This window comes from Lacerta agilis, chromosome 9, assembly GCF_009819535.1.
Source record: "Lacerta agilis isolate rLacAgi1 chromosome 9, rLacAgi1.pri, whole genome shotgun sequence".
Lineage (NCBI taxonomy): Eukaryota > Metazoa > Chordata > Lepidosauria > Squamata > Lacertidae > Lacerta > Lacerta agilis.
The window spans coordinates 68,532,226-68,560,159 of record NC_046320.1 but is presented as its reverse complement, the minus strand read 5'-3'; the positions used below and the strand labels follow the sequence as shown (position 1 = coordinate 68,560,159).

The following is a 27,934-nucleotide window of genomic DNA, read 5'->3' as shown; positions in this document are numbered from 1 at the left end:
GCAGTTGGCCCAGGGAGCTGTGGGCTCAAAAAAGGTTGAAAACATCTGGTCTAGAGGAAAGTGACAAGAAAACACACTGGAAAACACACGGCCTGTTTGTTTGATGCAATAGCATCTAACCTCCCTGCAAACAAATCAGAATGAATGCTCAGTAAAAAGCAAATTCGGGCACACACTCAATAAACAGGTCACCCAGAGAGCTTTTGTCCTGTTTAATTGCACAAGGCTAAACTCCAGGTCCTGGCTAAACTTTAATCCCAATTAGGCAGTTAATTTTGCATATGTTAACACACTGGAGAGTTGGTGTAGTTAAGAGCGTCTCAGACTAAATGTCTGGGAGTGTCCAGGGTTCAAATTCCCAGTGGGCCGAGAAAGGTGACCTTGGGGGTCCAGTAGGTTTTGCCACCTACACAGTATAATACAAGATTCTCCTGTATCCCAATGTAAAATGCTACATCCTTTATTGATAGTTTTGTCCTGTATTTCAGGTCTTCTCTCTCACTCTCTCTGCCAAAACAAAATAAAAAAATCCTTCCAGTAGCACCAACTAAGTTTGTTCTTGGTATGAGCTTTTGTGTGCATGCACACTTAGGATCCTCTCCAAATGCATGTGATTGAAAGGATACGTTAAAGGTCATGTACTTACACTCTGGGTAGCCAAGCACAGACAGATTTACAAATTCACGTGTGTGTGACAAATTCCAGAGGGGGCATCCTATGAGGCTGCAATAGATTGTAACGGATTGCTTTGAAGTTGCTTCAGCACCAGACGAGGCCCACCCCGCCCTGTTTTTTGTCAGAACAAAGGCGACAACCCTAGTCACTGCCTCTTAGCCTGGCCTACCTCATAGGGTTGTTGTGGGAATTAATGGAGGGGGAGAGAACCACGCACGGTGACTTGAGCTCCTGGGAGGAAAAAGGCGGGGTAGGAAATAAGGAAACAAATCCCCCCGCGACGACCAATGGCCTCCATAGACTTCAGTGAGGCTCCCTCCCTAGTAAGCGGCCTCAGTGACCATTCGGCTGTATAGAGGGGGGGGGAGTCACGCAACCCAAAAAATTAACGGGAAGGCGCGCCGCTGGGGAAGAGGCAGTCTGAACCGGCGCTTCGGGCCTGTATCGGAAGCGCCCCTTGACGACGCCAACCGCGGTCTCCCCTAGCAACAAACAGGGCGCCCTCTTGCGCCTGCGCGGCGGCAGTTTATTCCACGCCCCTTTCCCCGTGCTGGAGCATGCGCACAGCAGAGAGGCACCCGGGCGCGTGCGCAGAACCGAACTTTTCCCTCGGCGCGCCTGCGCGGATGCTGTCTTTTTTTCTTCCCCCTTCTTCCCTCCATTGCCTCACCTCTCCAGCAGTTAACGTCAAGCACGCGAAGGCAGTTGAGCCCATCCGCTTTCCGTAGGGCCTCTCCCGGAAGTGCGCGGCCGAAGCGGGAGGCACCGGAAGCATTCCTGAGGAGAGAGGTCGCGCAGGGCGGGGAAAGAGGAGGCTTGCATGACAGGGGCGAGACCCGGCGGCAGCGGAGGAAGGAGAAGGAGGACGAGGACGGAGGCAGCGCCGTTCCCGGTGAGTGAAGGGCAGTCCGAGAAGCAGGAGGCTCTGTCGGTGTCCTGAGGGCGGGGGGCGGTACTCTCGAAAATAAATACACCCCCCACCATACAAAGCGGGGGGAGGGTGACGCGTTCGAGGGGGGAGGGGGCGATGCTTGGAGCCCCTGCGCGGCACGTCACAGTCGCCTCTCCTCAGCCCCCGCCCACGGCTCTACGTTATAGGACCCTGGGGAACACGTCATCATCTGGGAGTGACGTAATCTGGCCAGTGCTCTCCCCCCCGCTTACCACGCCCCCCCGTGTTTGCGTCATAGACTCCAGGTGCCTCCTCCCCCCCCCCTCTTATGCCATCTCTCTACTGGCACCTCCAGACTTTCATGGATACCAATTTACCCTTCAGGGTGGGGCAAAGGCTGTTTTTTTCTTAAAATAATAACAATTCAGGGTAAATTGGAAGCAAATTCGTGCCCGTGGAAATACCTGCAGGGAGCCCCCGGGACTATGAATGGCTCCTAGCCACGATTGCTATGCCCTGCCCTCTGCAGTCAGAAGCTGTGATGCTTCTGAATGCCGGCTGCCAGAGGCCACAGGAGAGGAGAGTGTTCTCTCGTTCTTGGGTCCTGCTTGCAGGTTTCCCAGAAGAGGCACCTGGTTGGCCACCATGAGGACAGGATGCTGGGCTAGATGGGCCATTGGCCTGATCCTGCAGGGCTTTTATTGCATTCTCAGTGGAGTGAATCGCAAGCAGTTTGCACAGCAGGCACTTTCCTTAATGGTACCGTTATGGATTAGCACGTGAAGCTGCCCAGGATTGTCTGCTCAGCAGCCGTCTCTTAGGTCTCAGGCAGAGAAGGGTTAACCGAGGAGGCCTTGATCTTCCGCCATGTGTATTCTGCCCTTTTCGGGGGTGACATTTGCAGAGCAGCATTGCAATGGCAAGTATCACATGTACAGACACCAGGCACCTGCAGATTTCTTGTGCATGGTGTAATATGATTATAAAGAACACCTAACATTCCCTGTGGGGCCTATGCATATGTTTTTTCTCTGTTATAGTAATAAATTTCCATTTCCAATGGTCTTCTGTAAATGAGGCACTATACATAAAATACACAGGCCAAACTTTTATAAGCTAAATTAGACAAGGCACACAAGGTAAAGTGAACTATTTTGGGTATATATCATCTGTTAATACATCACAGGCAGGGACAAACACACTGAATGCATACACCATGCATACAAAAGATGGTAAATTCCTCTATCTTGGAAATCATATAATTGTGGAGTTGGAAGGGATCCCTAGGATTATCTAGTCCAACCACCTATACTGCTAGAATCTCAACTAAATCATACATGACAGATGGCAATCCAACCTCTCTGCTTAAAAACCTCTAAGGAAGGAAAGTCCGCCCCTCTAGTGGGAGTCTGTTCCACTGTCCAACAGCTCTTACTGTCAGAATAAGTTCTTCCTGATGTTGAGTTGGAATCTCCTTTTTTGTAAGTTGAAGCCATTGATTGGTACGGGTACTACCCTCCTGAGTGGGAGGAAATAAGTTTGCTCCATCTTCTATGTGTCAAACTTTTGCATATTTAAAGATGGCTGTCATATCTCCTCTCAGTCTCCATTTTTACAGGCTAAACATACCCAGCGCTCTCAACTGTTCCTCATAAAACTTGGTTTCCAGACCCTTGATAATATTGGTTACCCTTCTCTACACACGTTACAGCTTATCAATATCCTCCTTAAATTGTGATGCCCAGACCTGGACACAGTTTTGTGTCATCTGCTAATTTGATGAGCATCCCCCAGATACCTTCATCCAAATAGTTTGTAAAGATGTTGAACAACATTGAATCCCTGACAGAACCCTGTGGCACCCCACTTGTCACTTTTCCCCAGGATGATGAGGAACTGTTAGTGAGCACTCAGTTGGTCAACCAGCTACAAATCCACCTAACAGTAAACTTGTGTTCCAGCAGATATTGGAGTAGTTGAAATCTCCCATGACTCCTTTTTTAATGTTTTGTAATCTTCTCTAAGAGGGTATCACTCAAGTCTGGCATGGAAGTCTATAGCAGACACCTTTAGTTAGGCCACTGTTGTTTCCCTCTCCTACAGTTTTTACCCATATACTCTCAATCTGTCTTTCATGCTCCCAAGTCATGCATCTCTTCACTAGTGTAAACATTCCTTACTTATAATGCTGCTACTTCTCCCTTCCTGTTTGATGTATTCCTTTTGAAGAGATTTCACCATTTCAGTCACAAGTCTCATCCCACCAGGTTTTAGTAATTCCTACATGGTCATATTTGCCATCCTGTATTAAAAGCTCCAATTCATCTTACTTGTCTTCTATACTCTGTGCATTCTTGTAGATGCAACTGAAACCATGAGTCATTCCTCTGCACAGTGGTCCTTCTATAGAAACAACATGGGGCCCTCTAACACAGAATACGGGCAGGTGTCTTTTAACCCATTTCCACTGCAGGCTGCAGTCTTTTCTGCATCTTTTGCACTATGATTCAACTTGCCTAAATGTGCATGAGCCACCCTAGAAAGGCACTAGAAGCCCCGTTTTCTCTGTACTCTCTTAACAAATATGGCCTCCCTACTCTCAATTCACTTATTTCCTCCCCACCAGCCCAGCAAATTCTTGTAGCAATGCAGGAAAAAGAAGCCAGTCAATTAGTCCTGCCTATGTGTTACAGTCATACTGTTCTGACAAGTTTTGCTTTTGCCCACTGCATGATGGGCTAGAAATCTGAGTGGTTTTCAAATAAAATAAATTTAAGCTCTGGGCCTTTCTTTTTTTCTGGTTCTCTGGTGGCTCCACTTTCTCAACACCAGGTGGCAGCAACAGACTCTTTTCTTCTGTATATGATCAATTACTACAGTACTGACAGAACAGCATATTGTGTGGTTCTGCTAGTTTTTGAAAATCTGTATGTATTCCTTTCCCCTTGAGAGCTTAATTTTGAAGAGGAAATGAGCTGGAGAGTAACGGTTTAAGGAACCTCTCTTCTCCTCATCAGCCTTCAAATTGCCGTCTCAGGCTATCTATTTTGTAAAACAAGAGTGTAAAGAGAATTTCAGGCCAATGCAAAAATACCGGGTTCTACTTTGCAATTCATCAGGGTTTTGTTTGCTTGGGGAGGAGCTTAACACAGTGGTAGATCATAGGGTTTGCATGGTTGCTGTGATCTCAATTAAAAAGGATCAGGTAGTAAGTCAGGCTTCCTCAACCTCGGCCCTCCAGATGTTTTTGGCCTACAACTCCCATGATCCCTAGCTAGCAGGACCAGTGGTCATGGATGATGGGAATTGTAGTCTCAAAACATCTGGAGGGCCAAGGTTGAGGAAGCCTGTAGTAAGTGATGAGAAGCATCTTCTGTATCCCACCCTGGGGAACTGCTGATCATTTAGGATGGGCAGTACTGGGCTAGATGTACCGGTAGTCTCTCTCCTGATTGTTGATTAGTCGTGTCCGACTCTTCGTGGCCCCATGGACCAGAGCACGCCAGGCATGCCTATCTTTCACTGCCTCCTGCAGTTTCGTCAGACTCATGTTAGTAGCTTCGAGAACACTGTCCAACCATCTCATCCTCTGTCGTCCCCTTCTCCTTGTGCCCTCCATCTTTCCCAACATCAGGGTCTTTTCCAGGGAGTCTTCTCTTCTCATGAGGTGGCCAAAGTCTTGGAGCCTCAGCTTCAGGATCTGACCTTCCAGTGAGCACTCAGGGCTGATTTCCTTCAGAATGGATAGGTTTGATCTTCTTGCAGTCCATGGGACTCTCAAGAGTCTCCTCCAGCACCATAATTCAAAAGCATCAATTCTTCGGCGATCAACCTTCTTTATGGTCTCTCTCCTGATATGTCAGCTAAATAAGCTGCCTCTGTCCTCATGTGGATCATTTGGTTCCTAGCCTAACTTGTCCTGAGGTGGGTGGGCAGCTGTAATAGCTCCACCAAGGGTTCTTGAATTCAGTTGTGACCAACCCTGCTACTACTTAGACCACAAGCTCAACACTAGTCAACAGTGTGATGCAGCAGCTAATGCTATTCTAGGCTGCATCGACAGAAGTTTAGTGTCCAGATCAATGGAAGTTATAGCACCTCTCCACTCTTCCTTGGCCAGACCACACCTGGAGTACTGTCTCCAGAAGAGACTGAGAGGAGATATGATAGGCATCTTCAAATATGTAAAGGGTTGACACAAGGAAGATGGAGCAAACTTGTTTTCTCCTGCACTGGAAGGTAGGACCCGTACCAATGGCTTCAAGTTACAAGAAAGGAGATTCTGACTTAACATTAGGAAGAACTTTCTGGTGGTAACAGCTGTTTGACAGTGGAACGAACTCCCTCAAGAGGTGGTGGACTCTCCTTCCTTGGAGGTCTTTAAGCAGAGGTTGGATTGCCATCTGTCATGTATGCTTTAGTTGAGATACCTGAATGGCCAGGGGTTAGACTCGATGACCCTCGGGATCCCTTCCAACTCTACAGTGGTTCTATAGCTATTATTTCTCCACTCTTACACATCGCTCACATCTTGAGGAAGCAAATTCAGCAGATTAACTAAGCACTGTACAGTTAAAATACTACTTTTTGTCCTGAATCTCCCACCATTCATCTAGATTGGATAACCCCGAACGTTGGGTTTTAGTATTATATCGGGGGGGGGGGGATATCTCTCTACTCCACACTTCTTCCGTGTTCCCTCTTTTCACATTTCTTCTCCACCTGGGGTGCCCAAACTTTTTTCACAGAGGGCCAGATTTGATGAAGTGAACAAGCGTGAGGGCCGACCACAGTTGTTGACCCCTTTTTTAGGATTGATGTTGTTGAGCTTTTTTTTACGATTTTGCCCCTAATTTGTTGAGCTTTTTTTTTTTAGGATTCGACTTGTAGAGTTTCTTTTAGGGTTTTACCCCAGGAGATAGACCGCCATAGGGGCCAGATTAAACCGACCGGCGGGCCAAATTATGCCCCCGAAATGACTTTGGTCATGCCTGTTCTACACTAAATAGTCTCAAATGTTTGTAATATTTCCTCATAGGAGAGTTGCGCCAGGCCAGTAAACATTTTGGTTACTATTTTCGGCATCTTCTCCAGGTCTCCAATATCTTTTTTGAGATATTCCAAGTATGGTCACACCATAGATTTATCTATAGTAGTACATCTAGACTTTGGCGTCTGTTATGTTATTTCAGCATGCTTTTACTTCTAAGTAACTTCTGTATAAGACACAGAAGAGAATTAATGGTTGTTTTGCTGGCTGGGGGTGGGGGTCTTTTTCACTAACTTGACTTTGAAAAAACTGCCTTCTAGGAAGTGGTGGCAGTTCCTGGAGAGCTTATTGAAAACCTTTTTAACACCAAGTCCATTTTTTGGCTTAGTTTACTTGATGTCAGCTACACTGCATCGACTCTGTGGTTTAGCATTTGAAATCAACGTTGCAGTAGTAGTTTTAATTTGTGCTTAATGCTCAGCAAAATCCTTTGGACTTAACTCAGACATCATGTTTCCACCTCCCTATTCTTCCTCTTTCTACATGTGGATTTCCTGGCTTGCTAGAATCATAGTTTGAACCAGATTGTGTCTGAACCAAACCAGTGACATCTCACGCTGCCGTTGTGTAGCAGACATACAAATGTGCTGAAAGCCTCTGGTCTTTGCTGCTTCCAGAGCAATATGAATTCATTTGAAATACAGTCATACCTCTGCAAATGTCCACCCCCTTGATTGTCCATTTTGGCAGACGTCCGCAGCAAACCCGGAAGTACCGGAACAGGTTACTTCTGGGTTTGCCGCTATGCGCAGAAGTGCAAAACCACTCCACGCGCACAGCGGCGCTCTGTCGAGCGTCTCTTTCGTCGAGCATCTCTTTTGTCGAGCGTCCGGGGCTCCAGAACAGATCCTGGACGCTCAACAAGGTACCACTGTACGTTCAAAATGGAACTGCCATTTTGTTTGAAAGCTGGATGTTGCTAAATATAAGGTGGTTCTTTGGGCATGACTCCAAAGCCATCTTCTCTTGCCAGTGCCATATGGACTGTTACTGAATCAGCAGGCCCATTGTGCGTGGGGCATTCAGGTAGCCCTCAGCCATGGTAGAGCATTCAAGAACTTCCTTCTTCCATTTTTTTTTTTACATCTTGTTTTGAGCATCTATGCCTAAAGAAGAGCCTGATAAGGCTCCAAAGTTCACAGCTTCTAGATACCCGAGTGATCCTGTTTTTAAAAAAGGCATTTTAAACTATCACTTATTTCTCATTTTCTGGGGCCAGCATGTTTCCAGTACCTTTGTCTTCCAAAGACCTGAAACATTTAAAATGTTGGACTTGAGGGTTGGGGTGCTATTTGGCAGTTATAAAGAGCTTTCAACTATAGTTGTCACCAGCTAAAGAAATCTCAGTTGGTTAATCAATTATATAAAAAAGAATAAAAACACTAGTCCTGCAAGGGAGTGAGAATGCTTTTGATTGTGCTTTTTCTAAGGACTTCCGCTTAAAAACTGAATTTTGAACATTCTGCCCAATTAACCAGGGCATTTGATTAGTCAGTCAGAAGTCTGAACATCACAGCCCTGCTTCTTGCACTTTTTAAGACTTTGGGTTTGATCCATTTCCACTTCAGCCAGCAACAGCTTCGGCCACTGATAGTGGATGTGGGAGGTTTGATCACACTAGTTATTCAAGCTTGCAGAGGCAGGATAAAGGCAGCACAAAGAGTTGTTACTTTATGGTCAGAAATGGATCCCAACTGGTGTGTCCTAAATCTTTGTTTAAATGCTGTTTGTGAATTTCTTCTGTAAAATGTTTGAGAACCACTGTAGGCCACATACTGCTAAGGGGGGTTGCTACTTCTTTCATACTAAAGATTTGCACAAACCTTAAATATTCGAAGTTAACGTAGGATATTATCTGCATAGACATGCACTAATGTATGGATACAATTCATAGTGTATTCTAGTCCTGAAAGAGATTCCTGTATCAACCGAGCACCTAATTTCTTAAAATAAGGGACCTGTCCTTCACTTTTGCAGAATACCTTGGTTGTGTGAGAGGACGGAGCAGGATTATTGGCTGCTGAGTATAGTCAACTTTCTGGTGGATATCCATGTGCTGAGATTGTTTGAAGTGCTGGGTAAATGCCTTTCAGGGCATGTATTACTATGGTGTTAAAAGGTTTTCTTAAAAAAGAAAAAGAGAAGCCATCATGACGGATGAAAGCCACTCATTCTTCATCTGCCCTTTTTGCAGTACCTGGGACCATTTCTGACCTGGTAATTGTGACCATGGCTACGAGGATAATATGCCGAAGATTTGCAGGGCAGCCTTGCAGGACAGCTGCGTTTTCTACTACAAGCAAGCCTGGGGGCAAGACAGTATTCTTCCGAAAGGCAGAAAAAGGCGGCCAGCCCACCAAAGAGGCAGGAGAGGGCTCTAAACCCGCCACCATGCTCAGACTGTGGAAGCCTGCAGAATACCGGGTATCTTTTAATCCATCCGCTTACCCAGGAACCAAAGCCATATCTTGCGAGGAAGCCTCGAGAAGTTTGGAGGAGGGGCCGCTAGAAAGTGACTGTCCCAGGATTAGTGCCAAACCATTACAGAATGCCTGCAACCTTACCTGCTCACGGAAGCTTTCAAGCACGCAGAACACACTGCTGGATTTGGAAGGCAATCCCACTCGGCCCATCCGACCTTCTTTGGGGCAGCCAACTAAACTGGACCCCGTGAAAGACAACGGGCAAGCAGCTGACGTGGAGGCTTATGACCCTAAGGAAGATATTAGGCTGTTCCAGAAGCAAAGGCCCGAATACAGATCTCTGTGCTACAACCGATACGAGTTCCCTCAGCCCATTTCCATGGAAGAACGTGACCGGATCTTGCAGAACATCTCCGTATTGAAAAGTAGCCTGAAACCAAGAGCAATTGCAGAGTATTTCCTCAAGCTGAGCCGCTTGCCAGCGGAACAACAAATAAGCATGAAATCCAATATGAAGTTTGCTGTGCTTTGCCGCTATGGAATTGAGAAGATCCAGTTCTTCGATATTTCCGAACTTATGATGGTTTTAGAAGCGTTTGTCTGCCTGGCCATCCCACCCTCCCACTCTATGTTGAATGTGTACGAAGCGGAGTGCTGCCGCCGGGTCTGGGACATGACGCTAGACCAGCAGCTGATGGTGGCTGACCTGTGGCGGTGCTTAGGCCGCAGCATCCCCCAGTACTTGGAGAGCATGTTGAGCTGTGTCAATGTGCGTTGGAAAGAACTCTCTTTGCCCCAGCTGGTCCAGCTGGTCTACATCATAGGCGAAGGCCGTAAAGCCCCTGAAGAGTTAATGAAGAAATTAGACTTCTTGGTGTTAAAACAGCTGGAATCTCTCAAACTAGAGGAAGTGGGTGCCATTTGTTTAGGGTTCTTCAAGTCACACAATGGTCTTTCAGAACATACCATGCAGAAAATTGGAGATAAAGTCTCTGCCTGTATGTCAGACATGAGCTCTTTTGCCTTGGTGAATGTCCTCAAGATGTACCGTTACACTCATGTTGTTCATCTTGACTTTATGAATCAGCTTGGGAATGTTGTTCCTCCCATGATACCAACTATAGGCATTCAAGGTGTCATGCACATCACCCTTGCCTGTTCAGCTTTGCATTATCTGGATGAAAGGATTATGAACGCTGTTGCTGCCTCTTTGCCTTCCAGAGTTTCTTATTGCCGGAGCAAAGATATTGCCAAATTCTTGTGGTCATATGGATGCTTGAACTATGAGCCCCCCAATGCAGAGGAGCTTTATGCCAGCCTCGAGGAAGAGATGCGCGCAAAGATACATGAAATCCAGAAATTCCCGGAGCATTTCCTCACCTTTTTGTTAGCTCTGGCATTTGCAGAGAGGTTCCCAAACGACTTGATAGACTATGCTTTGGGTCCTGAGTTTGCAGAATTAATCGACAAGAGTGAATTTGACCTTAGGAAGGATTTGTTCACTCTGGATGGCACGGTGGAGATTGAATGCCCCAGTTACACAGGCCATCGCCTTGAGCCGCGGCTTAGGCAAGAGGTAGCAGAGACACTGTGGAACGTTGCCAAGAAGGATATTTTAACAAAGCGAGAATTGACAGAAGCTCTGTCTCTACTAGAGGAGATGTTGGGTGGGCCCCAGTATGTCAAAAATCACATGCTCTTGCCTCATACCAGATCCGTTGATTTGGAGATTCGTTTTGACCCTGACCGAAAGCCGTTGCCGTTTAACTCTCAGGCAGTTGTAAAATTGGAGCTCAATGAAAGTGGAGTTTCCCTTACAGATGACTTGATGAGTCAGCTTTTAAACAGTAGGCCTAGTAGCCAATCCCCCGTGAATAACACTGAAAGCAAAATAGAAACGTCTACCCCAAACAGAGCAGCAGCAGCGCCACAGGATCCGCCTCCACCCACTCGGGATCATTTTACGTTTTCGAACGGAGTTCCATTGACGGGAGCCATCTTGAATGCTTTAACCAAACCCAAGGCCTCTTCATGCAAAGGTCCAGCCCCTCGGTTGAATGAGCTGCAGGGGCAGGATGTGAAACTAGCCGTCCAGGTGACTAGCAAGAACCACTACTGCTACAGCTCCAAACGCCTTCTGGGGTTCCACTGTTTGAAAAGGAGGCAACTCCATCAAATGGGATACGTAGCGGTAGAACTGCCCTTCTGGGAGTGGCTGCCTTTGCTCAGACGTAGCCGGTCGGAAAAGCTGAGCTATTTGCACCACAAAGTGTTTGGCGCTTTAGATGACATAGGTAGTCAGTGACCCATCTGCAGGTTTTCAGAACCAAAATTCTGAAAAGTTTCCTCATACACTGATGCTCTTGGTCTCAGGCAATGTTGCTAGGTAGTTTAGCGCTGCCGTTTAATGTACCTTTTTGAAGCTGCTCAGTTGCCAGCATCTCTTTGCAGGGTCTGTGCTTCAGTATTCTTAGGAATGGCAACATACCCCTAGCTTGCGAATGTCTCTCGCAGTGATTATCCTGTAAATAAAATGTTTATTCTAATAGGATTTTATATGCGCTCTTTTTCCTCCCTGGAGTGACAGCTAGCTTATTTGAAAGTGAACAGGGAGCGGGGAAAGCTTTTCAAGCGTTAATGGTACCAATACAGTCCAGTGGTGATGTCTAGATGTGATCCCCAGTTCACTTATCACTCTAAATGAGTCTTATTCTCCATCTGCAAAATGAGAATTAGCTTTGCCTACATAACCAGGTGGGCTAGGAGAAATGTGAGCGAGAGTGACGCTGTAAAGTGCTTGGCATTTTAAACTGTGTATTTTGTTTTTTACAGTCTCTTCTAGAAGAGGCTCTCCTTTGTTGGAAATTTTTGAACCGAGCTTGGGTGGCCATCTGCCAGAGATTCTTTAGCTGTGACTAGATGGCACTTGGGGTCCCTTCCAGCCCTACAATTCTATGATTCTAGGAAAGGCGTTGTGGGTAATATGGAGTGTTCACATAAACTTAATAGGTTTGCACCATCCTTTATTACACTTTAATCACCTTCTTGTTTAGAATTCCTGGGTGGAGGTCATGGGTGGATTTTTCTGCTGTTCCAAATGAATGACTGGAACACACTTTGAATTGATTAATACACATTTATTGATCTTGAGTGCACAAAACAGTGATTAATAAGGAATTATCCTTAATCAATTCCTTAATTAATAAGCAATTGCCCACTTAAGATTTCCAATTGCAGAAATATCGGCAAATAATGTTAAGAGCCACTGCTATTCATATGCAGTTTTTCTGTGGCATGGGATTTACTGCCTTGCCTTTGCTTTACAGGTGGCATATAGTTTTTGAAAGGGTTTTCCTGATTTTTTTTTGTCAACTTCCCTATAACATTGCATGCTTCCCTCTGTCAAGGCCTTCTGTAGGGTTTAAAGGTAAAGGTAAAGGGACCCCTGACCCTTAGGTCCAGTCGCGGACGACTCTGGGGTTGCGGTGCTCATCTCGCTTTATTGGCCAAGGGAGCCGGCATGCAGCTTCCGGGTCATGTGGCCAGCATGACTAAGTCGCTTCTGGCGAACCAGAGCAGTGCACGGAAACACTGTTTACCTTCCCGCCGGAGCGGTACCTATTTATCTACTTGCACTTTGACGTGCTTTCGAACTGCTAGGTTGGCAGGAGCTAGGACTGAGCAACAGGAGCTCACCACTTCACGGGGATTCAAACCGCCGACCTTTGATCAGCAAGCCCTAGGCTCAGTGGTTTATACCACAGCACCACGCACATCCCTATCTGTAGGGTTTAGAAAGTCTCATTTTAATTTTTTTTGGGGGGGGGCTGTGACCTATAGCTGTTTCCAAGTTTCATACGTATTCCCATCTGGCTCTATAAGCTGAATGCTTTCCTGGCGAAGGGGCATAATTCTCAAATGCAAAAATGTGGTAGTGGTGTCTTTTAGCTTCCTGGACAGCCCAGTGCAGTGTTGTCAATAGGTACTCCACTTTGTCAAGTATGAATCTCATCCAAGCAAGGAAGCTTGTAAAATGGAAGCCCCTGGCCCTTAAACAGATTTTGATGTGCCACAAATGGCAATGCAGGTATGATTGCTCTCACAGGCTTGTTTAAAAAAAGAATATTCTGTAGGCTAGTTTGCAAGTCTGATGTGGTCTGTTAAAACGTAGGCTTGGCTGAAAACGAAATGTTTCTTGAGCTTCGTTTGACTTTTGTGACTAAGCTCCTAAGATAAACTGGGTTTGGGGGGAGAGGGGTAGGATGTAGAGCTGGGTGACAGACAAGGATTCGGTAGAACACCACACAAGGAATTTTAACTCAAAGGAGAAAATGGGCATCAGCAGACATAAGACGAATTTGGGACAGCATCAAGGGTCCTTTCGGGGAGCCTCATAATGGAGAGGAAAGGCTTGTTGCACCACCCTGTTCCCCTCAAAGCATCTCATCTGTGGGCTAGTGGAATGAATGCCTTTCCATCTCTATACCTGCTTCTGCACTCCCACCTTAGGGACCTTTCCTCGGCTATCACCGCTCCCGCAATACAGACGGTACAAGCAATTCCTGCTGCATGACCTCAGCTTGTTAGATTTCTGGGATACCTTCCTTGGAAAACCTTTAGGAGACGTTCCTTGCTGTGTCGCTAGGAACCTGCCTGCTGGCTTCCTACAGACATCTGGCTGGCCACTGTGAGAACTAGATGTGCTAGACTAGATGGGTCTTTGGTCAGCTCTTCAATACACACAGGTTTTTTAATTTTTAATAATGGTGTGAGTGAAGGAGCATTGTTCACCGGGAGTGCAGTGCCCAGGGAGGCAAGATCACTCTAACCTTTCCCTTCCCAGATTAGATCCCCACGAAAATTCCACCACTTTGGGGCCAGTGCAGAAGCTCCCATTGGCTAAGTGACGGGTGGGATTTTATGACAGCACAACTAGAATAAAATCTAGTTTTGGCCTTCCATGACAACATGAAGTTGGCCGTAGCACCCCTTGCATCCTGCTAGACCAGTGGTTCTCAAACTTTTTGTCTCTGGGCCACACCTTCAGAATAAAAAAATTCCTTGCGCCACAACAATTTTTAAATTGATGATAAATACATTGCAAACAAAAAAGAAACAACAACTACCAGTGCCTGATTCATAACATAGAACACGACTACTTTAAAATATGATCACAGGACATCCAGAAAGTGTAAAACAATCCAGCTAAATAAGAATGTGAATCATTTCCAAAATATAATTATAAACGAGCCTCTTACATATGTACATTAGGCAGGTATACAAACTCAATGAGGGGTGTGAGATTGCTTTTGCCAGGTAATCTCATTCATATTAGCTCTAATTTGAGACAAACTCTCATCTCATCAACACAAAGAAGCCTTTCTCTTTTCCAATCTTTATTTGTCACATCCCTGTTCACAACAATATGTCATGGAGAACTGCAGAAGAACAGCCCATGCTCTTGGAGAGAGGTTTGGATATGGTTTCTGGCTGTACAGGTGAAACTTGAAAAATTAGAATATTGTGGAAAAGTCCATTTATGTAAGCAATTGTTTTCATTAGCTACTGGAGTTTAATAAATGAGGTAGACTCATGACATGCAAAGCGAGATATGTCAAGCCTTTGTTGTAATTGTGATGATTATGGTGTACAGCTGATGAAAACCCCAAAGTTGAAATTGTTAATTTGGGGTTCTCATCAGCTGTATGCCATAATCATCACAATTATAACAAATAAAGGCTTGACATATCTCGCTTTGCATGTCATGAGTCTATCTCATATATTAGTTTCACCTTTTAAGTTGAATTACTGAGAGAAATGAACCTTTCCACAATATTCTAATTTTTCGAGTTTCACCTGTATATCCAAAAAGAGTCCAGTAGCATACTCCTGTGTTTCATTTTCAAGGTACAAACACTTAAAATGCAGGCCATTTCCTCCTCATTCAATGTCAGTCCTGAACGGCTGCAATTTGCAAAGGTGTCTCTAACCCAGTCTAAATTTTCTGCAGATGATGGGAAGTAATGGTCAGTCTTTTCTACCAGTGTTGCAAGATGTTCCTGTACAAGGCCATGTAATTCATTGTCTTTTTTACCTGCGGGAACATTTTCAGTGTATGTTGCGGGACCTTTTTTTTTTTAAAAATGCAGCTTGTTTTGTCTGTAGCTGCGAGGATATTGTCATTGTGGCCTTGCATACTGGCATTGAGCTCATTCAGATGGGTAAAGATATTGACCCAAATATGCCAGCCTTGCACGCCAGTCATTGGCATCCAGTTGGTGCTGCAAAGGGTTGCCTTCTTGTTCCAAAAACTCTTAATTTGTTCTTCACTTCCAACACCCAATCTAAAACTTTTCTGCATGACAGCCAGTGAACCCAAAGTACACTAAAGTGTATAAATGTTTCTTTGATTGTCCTTGAATCTTCCCACTGCACTTGCCATCCTCTCCTGCCTCACCCTTTGAGATTTGCTGTGCTAGACCTGCTACCTTTCTGTCAGCACTCAACCTTTGCTGTCCTGGATTTCTCCCTCCCCAAACAGATAAGATTCTGCTTGTTGAAGGGAATCGGAAGATGTCGCCAATAGGCAGGCTTCGTGCTTGAGGAGGGAACTAACCGAGCCTTAGCAATCATGGATCAGAGATCAGACTCAAAGACCTTTTCATTTAAAGGTATATTGGGGGTTATTGCTGAGCTAAACTAGGGAGGGTGTTGACGAAACTCAAAAGGGATAGCAAGCTGAAAGCAGTGTTCAAAATTAGCCAGGCACATTTCGCACCTGGCTGTCGGCCACTTGCAACAAAGTGAAGATGCCTGGGCACCAGGAGTGGTGCCTGACGTCTCAACCATCTGCAGGTGCATGCCTGGGGGCCTTGGATCTTGACTTGTTTCCACACACCAGCAATGCATCCTGTAGAATTCTGGTTGTGACTGGCCCAAGGTCACCCAGTGATCTTCGGGGCCGACTGGGGATTTGAACCCTGGTCTCCCATGTCTTAGTCCAACACTCCGACCATTACACCACACTGGCTCTTCTGTTTCCCGAGGAGAGGGGTGGTGGTCGTCGTCAACCCTGGCTGGGACTGCAGGTTCTGCTCTCACATCCAAGGACCATCTTTTCACCCATCCTGCTTGAGCTGATATGATAGAAGCAGAGCTGTAGTACGACGGATGCTAGCTACATCAGTTTTTCATGCACTACATCCAGGGTGGGGGAACCTTATTCCAAGGGCCTTATTCCCTTTCTGGGGGTGGGGGCACATACAGTGGTGGCTGGAGCAATGAATGTAAATACTATTGTACAGTTGGCTTTTTATATATATACACACACACACACACACACACACCCCTCTGTATTTCATCCAGACAAGCAAGAGGCATTAACAGGGTCCAAGAACACATGCCAACCTGCCAAAATGCTCCAGGATAGTAAGGGGTGTGCAGTGTTCAAAATTAGCAGGGCACCAGGCACATTTTGCACCTTGCATTCGACCACTTGACACCAAATGAAGATGCCTGGGTGCCAGGATACCGCCTGATAACTCCATCATCTGGAGGCGGATGCCTGGGGATCATTGGATCTGGACTGTTTTCACACACTAATACCACATCCTGTAGAATTCTATCTGTTATATTTTGTCTGCACAATCGGAATGAATTTCTGGGACCAAAATGCTTTTTCCATGCAGCCTGAGCAGGAGCAGGAGCTATTAAGAAAAAGAGGTCGGAATGAGCCTATGTGTGTGGACTGTCCCTGGATCAAATGAGTTTTCTTCTCTTAAGTACTCAGAGTTCTTAACTTGGCTCAAGGTTGTCTTCTGAACAACCTTGGTTAATTTCATTGTACACAGGTTGTACATTGACAATAAAGGTATTATTATTATTATTATTATTATTATTATTATTTAGGTGTTTAATCAATCACAGCCAGTCCATCTTTTCAAAAATAGGACTTTAGAACCGTCCAAAATGGCAACTAGACATTCTGTTTCGGTGACTGCAGCCTTGGCTTGGTGAGTCAATCTTCCAAGGCCTGGAAAGCCCTAATTAGGCCTGGGCATCGCTTTGTGTGTGTAATCGCTTACTGTGCTGTAATGCAATATTTAAATCACCAAAACAAATGTTATAATCAAAGCAGCTAAAAGTGAGAGGCTGAGAGCACTGAAATGCCCATTTAGCTTGAGCTGAAAATAGTTAAAAGAGTGAGTTAGAAGTAGCTCAGAACAAAAAGTGCTTCATGCTTCACTTAGGGGCTGTGCATTATGGAAAGGAGTTTGGTAGCCATTGGGCCATCACTAAAAAGACACTAATTTATCAGTTATTGGAGGTAGGCCCATTCGTAGAGTCTCTGAGGCCCATTTTAACTCCCACACAAGGTCCACTTGGGTGTAGGTGTTGCTTCAAGTAATTTGGTTCCAAACTGTTAAGGCCTCAAAGCTCATCATGAGGACGTTAAATTGGTCCCAGAAACAAACAGGTAACGGGCGAAGCTAACTCTGCGTTCCTTCATATATATATGCTCTAGTGGCTTGATTTCAACAATCAGCCAGGCAGAGCTGCATTCTGCACCGATCAATAGTTTCAGGATGACTTAAAGGTAGCCCACATTAAAATAGTCTAGTCTAGATGTAAGCAGGGTGCGTGTAACTCTGACAAGGTTTGCTTTCTTAGATAGCTAAAGGTATTGACGACACCATATCCAGGAGGAAACCTCCCCCCTCCCACCACCACCAGTGCAAATTTGGGGAGTGCCCACCTCTTTCTGCAGCAGGTGTAGCTACCCATAATCTCTCTGCCTTATCTGGATTAAGTTTCAGCTTGTTCACCCTTATTTGTCCCCAAAACGTCTAGATGCAAATCTTCAGTGTTTTCACAGCCTCTTTGGGACTAGTCGGTGGAAGCAAAACCTGGAGCTGCATGTCATGTTCGGACAACCCAGTGAACTCCTAGGACAGATCCACCATGCATTTAAAGCACACCCAGCAAAAATTAGAAGCATGTGACTCCCTCCCCCCTCCCCAAAAAACAAAAAACTCTGGGAACTGTAGTTTTCCCATCATAGTGTTGCAGTTCCCGGCACCCATAACAAATTACAATTCCCATGGTTCTTTGGGGAAAGTCATGTCCTTTAGATGTTTTTTAAACCTATGGTGTGGATCTGTCCCTAGTAGTTCTTTAGCAAGATGTTCAGTCATTCTGTCACATCACTTGTTGGGTGACCTTGGGCTAGTCACCCTTCTTTGAAGTCTCTCAGCCCCACTCACCTCACAGAGTGTTTTTTTTGTGGGGAAGGAAGGGAAAGGAGAATGTGAGTCACTTTGAGACTCCTTCGGGTAGTGTAAGGTCCTCGGTTAGTTGCTTATGAGTAAGCAAGCAAAACTCCAAGTTTTCTTTAATAGTTTTATTGTGCAAACTATGTACAGTGCAGAGCTAATAAGTTCGTGTCTGTATCAAACGTCGGTAGAATCCAGGAACGGCCCCTTCCGGTTCTGACCCCAACAAAAGAGCTTCGGTATACGGAAACCCCACCTCCCATCCTTTCCTTTCACCCCTCGACGCCTTTGGGGCGCCGGAAGCTGCGCGTCTCCTTCATAGCCCCTTGAGCTGGGGGAGTGCAGGGTCTCTCCAGCATCCTCAGAGTCTCTTCCCTCCATACCCTGAAATGCATGCCCCTCCCCGCTGGAAGCCTGTCGGGATACATAGAATGTTGTGTAGCCTAGTAAGTCTGCAGGCTTGAGCTTGCATGCAAAGTAAAAGAAGCTGATGCAATAGACCTGCAAACCTTACTGTGTCAGAGAGACTCAGCAAGAGTGGGCCGATAGATGACTGGCTGTTGTCTTGTATTAAAGGGGAACCTGTTAAGCAGGGTGTGGTGGTGTAGAGTGGAGTCAGAGAGTGAGAGTGAAGTTGTCCTACTTGTCTTTGTATGAACTGTCTGTATGTATATAGCTCACAATAAAACAATACTGCAAGGAAGAACCTGTGGCTTTTGTAATTCTCTGCTACAGCGCTGTGGAGCAATCCGCGACAAAGCCTTGCTGCTTCCTCTGCTGCCAGAGGAGGTGCTGCTGGTCAGGTGGGGCCGGGGCTCTCTGTAGCACCCCGAGAGCCCTTCCACCACCTTGTGCTGTGCCGGGGACAACCCTGACAGGTTGGGATAAAGCGGGATCTCAAATCCAAACTTGTTCGCCACAGTTATTTATTTATTTATTTATTTATTTATTTAAAAAAACCACTTGTGTGCTTTATTTTAGAGCCAAGTTGAAGATTGGGGAGCTGGTTTCCACCTTGAGCCACAAAGATGGTGATAAATGTTTGCCTCCCGCAATTCAAGCCAAGAATTCACTGCAACAAGGTATTCCCCCCCCTCACACACACACCTTGCTCCAGGTTAAGAAAGCAGAGGGTGGAGACTTGGCGCAGTATCTCAGGGTCAAAGGAGTTAACATTCTAGAGATCAAGGAGTGCTTTGACTCAGCAGCTCGTTGCAGAGCTAAATTGACACTGCTTATGCACAGAGGCTTTCTGCTGCTGCTGCTGCCGCCGCCACTACTGCTCATGCATATCCTTTCTGAGGAAATGTGGCTTAATGACACCCAGGGTTGTCAACGTCTTCAGCAGATCATTTTGTGCAGTTCAACCCGCCTAATCAGGCAGCATGTGGTTGGGTTCTGTAATCCTGTCACCACACCAGCATCACCCTGCAAACAAAAACTAGATTCTTCCAGCTTGCCATTTTGGCTTGGACTGGTAGGTCTACCTTGGCCCTATAATCATGATCAGACAGCTGTTCCCCCCCACCCCTAGTAAAATCAGTAGCTCAGCAAAGGCCTGAAGGAGATATAGACCCAACTATAGCTGGCTCAGATGCTGTATTTGTTTCCGGTGGAGCTAAAAAAAAAGCGAGAATTTGGTTGGACCGCCTTCTCTTGCAAGTCACTGGCCAGGGAAGTGACATCATAATGGAAGATCAGAAACTAGAGTAGTGGCAAGACAGGTCAGTGGCCTTGCTGCTTTACAGCTTGGTCAATTGCACTCTCTTGTAGGCAGATGTTTTAGTACTGGAGGAAAAACCAAAGCTCCCCTGTGGTGGGACCTTCAGGCTTAGAGAGAATCTTCCTCTGAACACCACCAGAGGTTGTGGGCTACCTGGAGACATTGGCCACTGTGGGGAGAAGGATGAAGGATGCTGGAGCTGAGAGGCCTTTGATCTGATCCAAAAGGGCTCCTTGCACGCTTTTCCTCCTCCAGGATTTCAAGAGAAGGTTGTAAGAGAGTATCTGCTTGGGATATTTAAGCTGGGCATCCCACCGTGTGAGGAGGGGGACTTGCAGATCGGTTTAGGATAAGGTAGCGGGGTGATGAGAGGTTCTTTTGAAACAGATGCCCCCCCACTTAAACTTTTTCTTCTTTCGGGGGGGGGGGTGTGCAAAGTGTGTCTGTGTAACTCGAGCCAATCGGCCACAATAAAAAGGTGGCGAGTTAGGGGCATGCGGTAAAGAAAGTTAAATGTTCCACTCCCAGTTATTTCAATCGGAGAATTTTAAGCATGTGCTTTAGCTCTCCTGTTGAAATCCATGGGAGCGTTCATTGAGGGCGAGTCCTTTTTTGTTGTCGCTACAGGATTCCAGTCTCTTTTCTGTGTTGTTACGCCGGCATGCAAAGACTGCGGGAAATATTGTCAGTCCTTTTCTTTGTTACCCGTAGATCTCAGCTGACGGATACGAAGTAGAAAACCTGGTCTCAGAAGACCTTGCCAGACGAAACCGAGGCTTCCGCTGCGAATACTTCATCAAGCCCCCGGTCCACGTGACACTCTCTTTCCCCTTCAACGTAGAAATCTTCCGGATTAATATAGACGTCTCCTCCGGCGGCTATCAGAACATCACCGGGCTGGATATTTTCACATCTACCTCACCCAGCAAAGCCTCTTGGAGCAGCTCGGACTCTCCCTTCTCAGGTCTGGATGCCAGGCCCCCGTTGGACAAGGAAGCTTTCACGCTGGTGGGCAAAGCGGTGCTGAAGAATCAAAGCAAAGTGACCTTCAGCCACCGAGGCTTCCGGCCGAGGCTTCCGTTCCATCAGCAGATGGACACTCTCTTCTCCCTCTCTGGCTCGGCGTCTCTGGACCTGTGGAACAAAGGCCCGAGCTCCCTGAGCTGCGTCTCGCACTTGAAGATCTGCATCACCCATGTGGCTGGTGGCGGTCTCCCTTGCATCAAGAAAGTGGAGGTTTGGGGCCAGCCGGCCAAATCCTGCCCCCACGAGGTGGTGGACGACGTGCTGCGGGCCATGCAAGGCTTCGGAGGACAGGCTGCCGGCCTCCCGTCGCCAATGGAGAGCGACCTGGCGCCCTTTGGCAACCCGGATAGCCAGGAGCAGAAGCTGATGGACGCCATCCCGGACATTCCCGAGGAGTTCCTGGACCCGATCACCCTGGAGGTAATGACTCTCCCCATGCTGCTGCCCTCGGGCAAAGTGATCGATCAGAGCACGCTGGAGAAGTGCAACCGGAGCGAGGCGTCCTGGGGGAGAGTGCCCAGTGATCCCTTCACGGGGGTGGCCTTCAGCCATCACTCGCAGCCCCTGCCCCACCCCTCTCTCAAGGCGAGGATAGACCACTTCCTGCTCCAGCACAGCATTCCCAGCACTCGCCTCCTGGGGAGGGCTCAGGCCACGGGGACGGTGGTAGCTTCCTCCATAGCCATGTCTTCCCTCAAAAGGAAAATGGACCTCGTAGAGCAGAAGCCGGGCGGCCAACGCAGCAGCACGGAGCCCTTCCGTTTCCCCGCGACAAACCTTGTTGCCACGTCTACCTCTGAGTCCCGTGCTAAAAAAATGAAAACGGAGTGCGATGCCAACTCCTTCCAGATGGACTGCTCGACAGGTACTCCTCTGTCCTCTTAATATGCAGAAGGAGCCCGTTGGCAAACAGCCTGGGTTGCTGGTGCTGCTTCTTTCAAATCCTCTTTTTCCCCCTTTTATTTATTTATTTTTTCTTAAAAAGCTTTATTTGACTGTTCGGGTCTATAATGTGACTCTTTGAATGGCGAGTGGATGGGGAGCAGAGGTTGGGGGGGGGAATGAATTTCCTATGCAAACTATATTATTGGATAGTTTGCACGGGGCAATTTGCATGGATAAATTTTCAGTTTGCCTCAGGAACTCTTCTGGCTCCTTTGAGCAGCCTTTGTCAACCTGCTTCTCTCCAGATGTTTTAAGTCCCATCTGTTCCTTCCAGCACCAAGAACATTCAGAGGGGCGTTGTTGTCCCCAGTGTTGTGCAGGCCTGGCTGGCCTCAACTAGGGAGTCAGGCATGCAGTTCTGCTGGTCTCATATTGCTGTGCAACATTCTTCCAGCTGAGGTTCAGCCGGCATCCTTGCCTTTTGAGTTTCAAACATCTCTTGAGGACATTTTTCTGGCAATGGGCCCGTGCAGCAGTTTAAATTGATTAACCAGTCACTTTAATGGTTATTTGCATCATTTGGGATGATTTTTTAAGTTGTTAACGTTGTACACCATTATGATAAGGCAGCACAGAAATGCTTTTATAAATAAGCATCTGGAGGGCACCAGGTTGGCAAAGACTGCCCTGGAGAGCAAACAGATAACAGTTAAAAACCTTGAAGCTGTCCAGCTTGCCTAATGTTGCATTTGCAGTTGGCAGCCATAGATTATTACCAATGAATTAACAAAATGGGAACATTTTCAGCATTGGAAAATTAAGCACTGGTGCAGCAGGAATAAGCTACACCTTTGTTGCTACAGCTGTAAGATGGTTAGAGTGGCAACATGACTAGGCCATTTTCACAGGGAGCTGTCTTCTGTTTTGGACGCATCCTTCCTCTTGGCTCTGCTGCATTCTTTTGCTGGTTAATCTTATGACCTCCATTACTGTTTGCCTCCTTTTCTGTTTCGTTTGAGTCAAGTCCTTGATATTTCCAGGCCTGTTCATTCTGCACATCTCCATTGGGCAATAGGGAATTCTGATCCTAAAAGTATCTGAGAACCTCTTTAAAAGAGTCTTTTGACCCCATCATTTTAAAGATAAGAAACAGAACTGGGCAGTGTCCACTGAATATTTTAGTATTTTTGTCCCTATAGTGGTCAGGAGGTAAAAATGCCGTATTCCACCCCAGGTTTTCTATTGCCCAGCTTTGGCCGCCTCTGTCAGCTTGTGGATTGCTTCCTGTCTTTCTGTTTACCATCCCACCACATTTCCAGACAACCGTGTTCGTTGAGCATTCATCCCAATTTGTTTGCATGGCGGGGAGACGACCTTGCGTCAAAATAAACGTCATCTCACACTTTGCAGTTCCTTTCCCCGTCACTTTCCTTACTGCAAAAAGTCAATTTTTAGGGTGGTTTGTTGCCCAAGAGCACTAATTAGGTACAATTGTGTGCCCTAAATCTGCTGGCGTGTGATTGGATCCTACTCGGAAAGAACGGCAGTCTGGAAGTGCCCTCAGCTTTCCAAAATAATACAGTTACAGGTAGGTAGCCGTGTTGGTCTGCCATAGTCGAAACAAAATTTTAAAAATGCCTTCCAGTAGCACCTTAAGAGAACAACTAAGTTAGTTATTGGTATGAGCTTTCGTGTGCATGCTTTTGTGGTATCTGAAGAAGTGTGCAGGCACACGAAAGCTCATACCAATAACTAACTTAGTTGGTCTCTTAAGGTGCTACTGGAAGGATTTTTTATATTTTGTTTCAAATTAATACAATTACAGACAGTGCTTTTTTCTAGAAAAATAGGTGTTGGTACATCACGTTGTTGCAGTAAGTACCACACTTTTTAAAAACAACAAAAAAGGGTGCCGGTCCTGTGCAAACTTGAGCACCCCCTGGGGGAAATGCATTGGTTTCAGAGATGAGGTTACAAAATGTGTATCCTACTTTAAAAAAGAAAGAAAGAAAAGAAAACAGATTAGCTTCATTTTCAGAATTTGTTTTTTAAAACATGTATAAATAACTTTGTGATTTTGCCACAAAGCTCATTACAACTTCATGGTCTTCAGGCTTCTTCTTCCTATTTTAAAATCAACAAGACTTGGGTTTGTGCCCGTTGCCACCCTCCAACTCAGCTGCAAGGAGCAAGTTGTGGTCAAACAAGCCAGCGTCTTGAACTTCCGTTTGAAGTTGGCTTGTTTCAAGTCAGCCGTAGTTAAGGTCAAGTTAAGGTTCGATTTGGATGATACAGCAAGCTGCGGTAGCAAGTGCTCTTTTCGAGTCCATCCCATCTCTCTCTCTCTCTCTCTGTCTCTCTCTCTCCCACCCCACCCCCTTTGGTAGGCTGGACATAGGTCAGGTTGATCTGCGATTTTCCTTGAGTCGGTCAAGGCAGCCTGGGGCGGCTCCACCCACAGTGATCCAGGGCTGTCAAAAAGGGGTGTTGGGTGTTGGTCGACCACATGTTTAATTAGGATTTAAAACATTAATTGAACATGTGTTTGGAAGGGTGGAGAGGAGGGGATTCAGATGAGAGTCTCTGCCTTGACTCCTCTGCTGCGCAACTCCTTTTATCGACCCCTTGCGCTAGCACACAGAGAACATTGGATCCTGGCCGCTGGTAGGAAGAAAGAAAGAAGGGCACTGGAATGCTTCCGTTTTATTTTTTAAACTTGCTTTTTTAATTTTTTATTGCAGCACAGCATGAAAGACTGACTTGCCCATTGTTTTGCTGCCTGCTCCCTTTATAAATCCAGAGTGACTATTTCCAGATGTTGATGATGATGATTTTGCAAATCTCTCCGCAGATCTGCTTTCTCACGAACAGAGGCTTTCGGACAGTTTAGATAGCGCCTTGAACTCGGCGCTCAGCTCCATGCCGCTGTTCACAGCTAGCTTGACGAAAGGCCAGCAGCAACCACACACTGGCGGCAGCTGCCCTGGCCCATGGAACGCAAGCAGCGGACACGGTAAAGAGGCAGCACGACACTGCAGGGTTGCTGGCCTGGGGAACGGCGGTTCTTGCCTTCCTCTTTCGGAAAGGGGGTGGTGGGAAGCAAAGTTTGCGAAGCGCTCCTAATGCTTGTTGCATGAGGAAGAGCCCTCGGCTTCCCAGCAGCCTAGCAAGACATAGATTGCACAGGTGGGAAACCTGCAGCCCCAGGTCTAACTTCAAATGCTGCCTGAAAGTGACCGCTTCATAAGAATGAATGCAAGGAGAGCCTCCTGGATCAGGCCAGTGTCACCCCTAGGCCAGCACCTGGTCTTCAAGGTGGCCACACAGTTGCTTGTGGGAAACCGGCAAGCAGGATTCGAGCACAAGAGCAGCCCTCTCGCCTCCTGTAGTCTCCAGCAGCTGATATTCAGAAGCATGGCTGCCTCCAGCCGTGGAGGTGGAGCATAGCCATCCTGCCTAGTAGCCCTTCATGAATTTGTCTAATCATTTAAAGCAGTGTTCCCCAACCTTGGGCCTCCAGCTGTTTTTGGCCTACAACTCCCATCATCCCTGACCACTGGCCTTGCTAGCAAGGGATGATGGGAGCTGTAGTCCACAAACAGCTGGAGGCCCAAGGTTGGGGAACACTGATTTAAAGCCATCTAGGTTGGTGGCCATCACTCTTGCAGGTGTGAGTTTAACCACGTGCTGCAGGAAGGAGAACTTCCTTTTGCCGGTCCTGGACCTTCCAACATTCTGCTGCACGGGATGTTCTTGAGTTCTAGTATTGCGTGGCAATGTCCCTCCCCTCCCCTCCCCTCCCCGTGGAAATAATGACACAGACTCATCATGTAAATTTTAATGGGCGTAAAGGCCACAACTTTATTGGTTACGGATGCTGAGCGGTATTGGCTTAGGCATTGGACCCTATCAGCTATATCCGCCCCCAACCCGTGTGTTGGAAGTCAGGGAAGGGTTAACCACCAGTAAGGAACCTCAGTGATGTACATCGGCCGGAACTCCCCCTGTGATCACCGTTAGGGGCGTGCCTTGGGCCCTCAGCTCCCCGGGCTTCGGACAGGGCCACGCCCCCGGAATCCTTTACCGGAATACCCTTCAGTTGAGGGGCAGTTGATGACGCTTCCTCCCCTCCTCACCTCCATGGAAATTTCCCAATGCCTAACCGCCAAACCAAGAGTTGTGGCGATTGCAACGAGGTAGGTGGAAAAAACCCTTTGGCTAGTCCAAGAGGGGAAAAGTCCTACCAGGCCCCCCGGCCAACCAAGGCGACCAACCGAAGTCCATAGCAAGGTCGAAGCTGAATCTAAAGGGTGGGTGGGCGGGTGAACCTAAGCGGCTGGGAAGCGGGACAAAGAGGGCGAGTTTCCCGCCCGCCTCTAGTTTAAAGGAACCAGGACACGCCCCGAGGCCGACCGGATTGGTCGGCCTGCGGGAGGCATGGGGGATATTCTACCAATCGCGCAGGGGCTGAACTCAGCCCCTACGTGCGTGGTCGGGTCGTGACGCCTGCAAATCCACCTCCTGCTCAATGCGGAAGTGGCCTTATGAGAGAAGGAGCAAAACATCTCAAGATTGTGGCCAGAGCCACATCTTGTGGCTGTGAATTCCACAGCATTGTGGTGTTTCTCCTGCAAAGAGAAGCCGCATCAGAGAGCCATTAGAGGAAGCCGTGGACCTCATCCATCCAGGGTATGTGTGCTCTGCAAGATTAGCGTGCCTTGTGTAGATTTGCGGAGCACTTGCAGTCAAATGGGTGGGACCTTAAGTAATGTTTGTATGTTTAGGGGGGCGGGGAAACAATCAATCCTCTGAGTTGTTTGATTATCTAATATGCATGTTGACATTCTCCTTGATGTATACAGATCCTATGTTCTGAGTGCATATCTCAGGAGAGTCAGGCTATATTCAGAGATTATAGTTTCCTCCATCCCAGAGGCTGGTGACAATAGCAAAATAGATTGAAAAACAGACTGGTGGTGTAGTGTTTAGAGTGTCAGACTAGGAACCTGGGAGAGACCAGGGTTCGAATCCCCACCCTGCGCTGAAGTTTGCTGGGTCACCTTGGGCCTGTCACTGCCTCTCAGCCTAACCTACCTCACAGGGTTGTTGTGGGGGGGTTAAGTGAGAAGGGGGGGGGACCATGTACACCATCCTTGAGCTCCCCGGAAGAAAAGGGGGGATACAAATGCAGTAACAATAATACATAATATTCCATCAAACTTCCCCACCCTTTCCCGACTCATGTTGACCAGAGTTCCAAAGGCTGGGTCTTGCAAAAGGTGCTCAAGGTTCCACTTGATGGTCTCTGCGGTGAGTGTTAGTATTTCATGCAGTCGGATGCTGCAGATGAGATTGTTATAAATCACATGCCTGTCTGAGAAGAGCATGATAAATGAGCTGAAGAGAACAGACACCATTATGCCTTTGTCTGTACATAGTGTGTAAATAAATAGTAGATTAGCTCTACGATGCTTCAAGCTTCTTGCTGTGTAAGCTAGAAGACTAGTGTGCATAATACCAGCTGGTTTATGTCGCTGGAGATGAGGGGAGAATGCCTTCTCCGGAGCTGCGCATACTGGAGGATGCTCCGAGTTCCGGGGGCTTGCAGGCTCACCCCCAGGGCGTTTTTCCAACAGTGAGTGGGAATTCCCATTGTTTGGGCTTGTATCGCTGACCAGGAGACCCCAAGGGCACTCACGTGTGCTTCTTCCTCCTTTGTTTTTGTTTTTTTGCAGAGCACAGTAGAAGTGACTCCGCCCAAGGGTGCTCTTCCTGCTCCCGGACCTTCTCCGTGTACTTCAAAACGGAGCCCGTTTACCAGCTCCCTTGCGGCCACCTGGTGTGCCGCTCTTGCTTGGCCGAGAAGCAGAAGTCCTTATCGATACTGTGCATGAGTTGCAAGAGGCTGGTTGCCACGCACGACATCCTGAGGGTCCACTTCTGACACCGTTCTCGCGACGTTTTCTCTGGAATTTGGATGATCCAACA

At 47.0% G+C, this 27,934-nt stretch overlaps 2 protein-coding genes across 2 annotated transcripts; both read left to right on the top strand.

Moving 5' to 3' along the window:
• Positions 1-1,481: 1,481 nt before the first annotated feature.
• Positions 1,482-27,934, top strand: LOC117053339 (RING finger protein 37-like). The gene is made up of 5 exons (XM_033161009.1): positions 1,482-1,567; positions 19,294-19,394; positions 20,747-21,926; positions 24,798-24,959; positions 27,682-27,934. The coding sequence occupies exons 2-5, from the start codon at positions 19,341-19,343 to the stop codon at positions 27,888-27,890; spliced, it is 1,605 nt and encodes a 534-aa protein (XP_033016900.1). The 5' UTR covers positions 1,482-1,567; positions 19,294-19,340; the 3' UTR covers positions 27,891-27,934.
• On the top strand, positions 1,490-11,526 carry LOC117053338 (FAST kinase domain-containing protein 5, mitochondrial-like). The gene is made up of 2 exons (XM_033161008.1): positions 1,490-1,567; positions 8,812-11,526. Exon 2 carries the CDS (start codon positions 8,847-8,849, stop codon positions 11,343-11,345), a length of 2,499 nt encoding a protein of 832 aa, XP_033016899.1. The 5' UTR covers positions 1,490-1,567; positions 8,812-8,846; the 3' UTR covers positions 11,346-11,526.

Excerpts from the sequence above, each read along its gene's own strand:
- LOC117053338 (XM_033161008.1), top strand. The coding sequence starts at position 8,847 with ATGGCTACGAGGATAATATGCCGAAGATTTGCAGGGCAGCCTTGCAGG.
- LOC117053339 (XM_033161009.1), top strand. The coding sequence starts at position 19,341 with ATGGTGATAAATGTTTGCCTCCCGCAATTCAAGCCAAGAATTCACTGC. Across the intron at positions 21,927-24,797 it reads CCAGATGGACTGCTCGACAG|ATCTGCTTTCTCACGAACAG; the intron begins GTACTCCTCTGT and ends ATCTCTCCGCAG. Across the intron at positions 24,960-27,681 it reads GAACGCAAGCAGCGGACACG|AGCACAGTAGAAGTGACTCC; the intron begins GTAAAGAGGCAG and ends GTTTTTTTGCAG.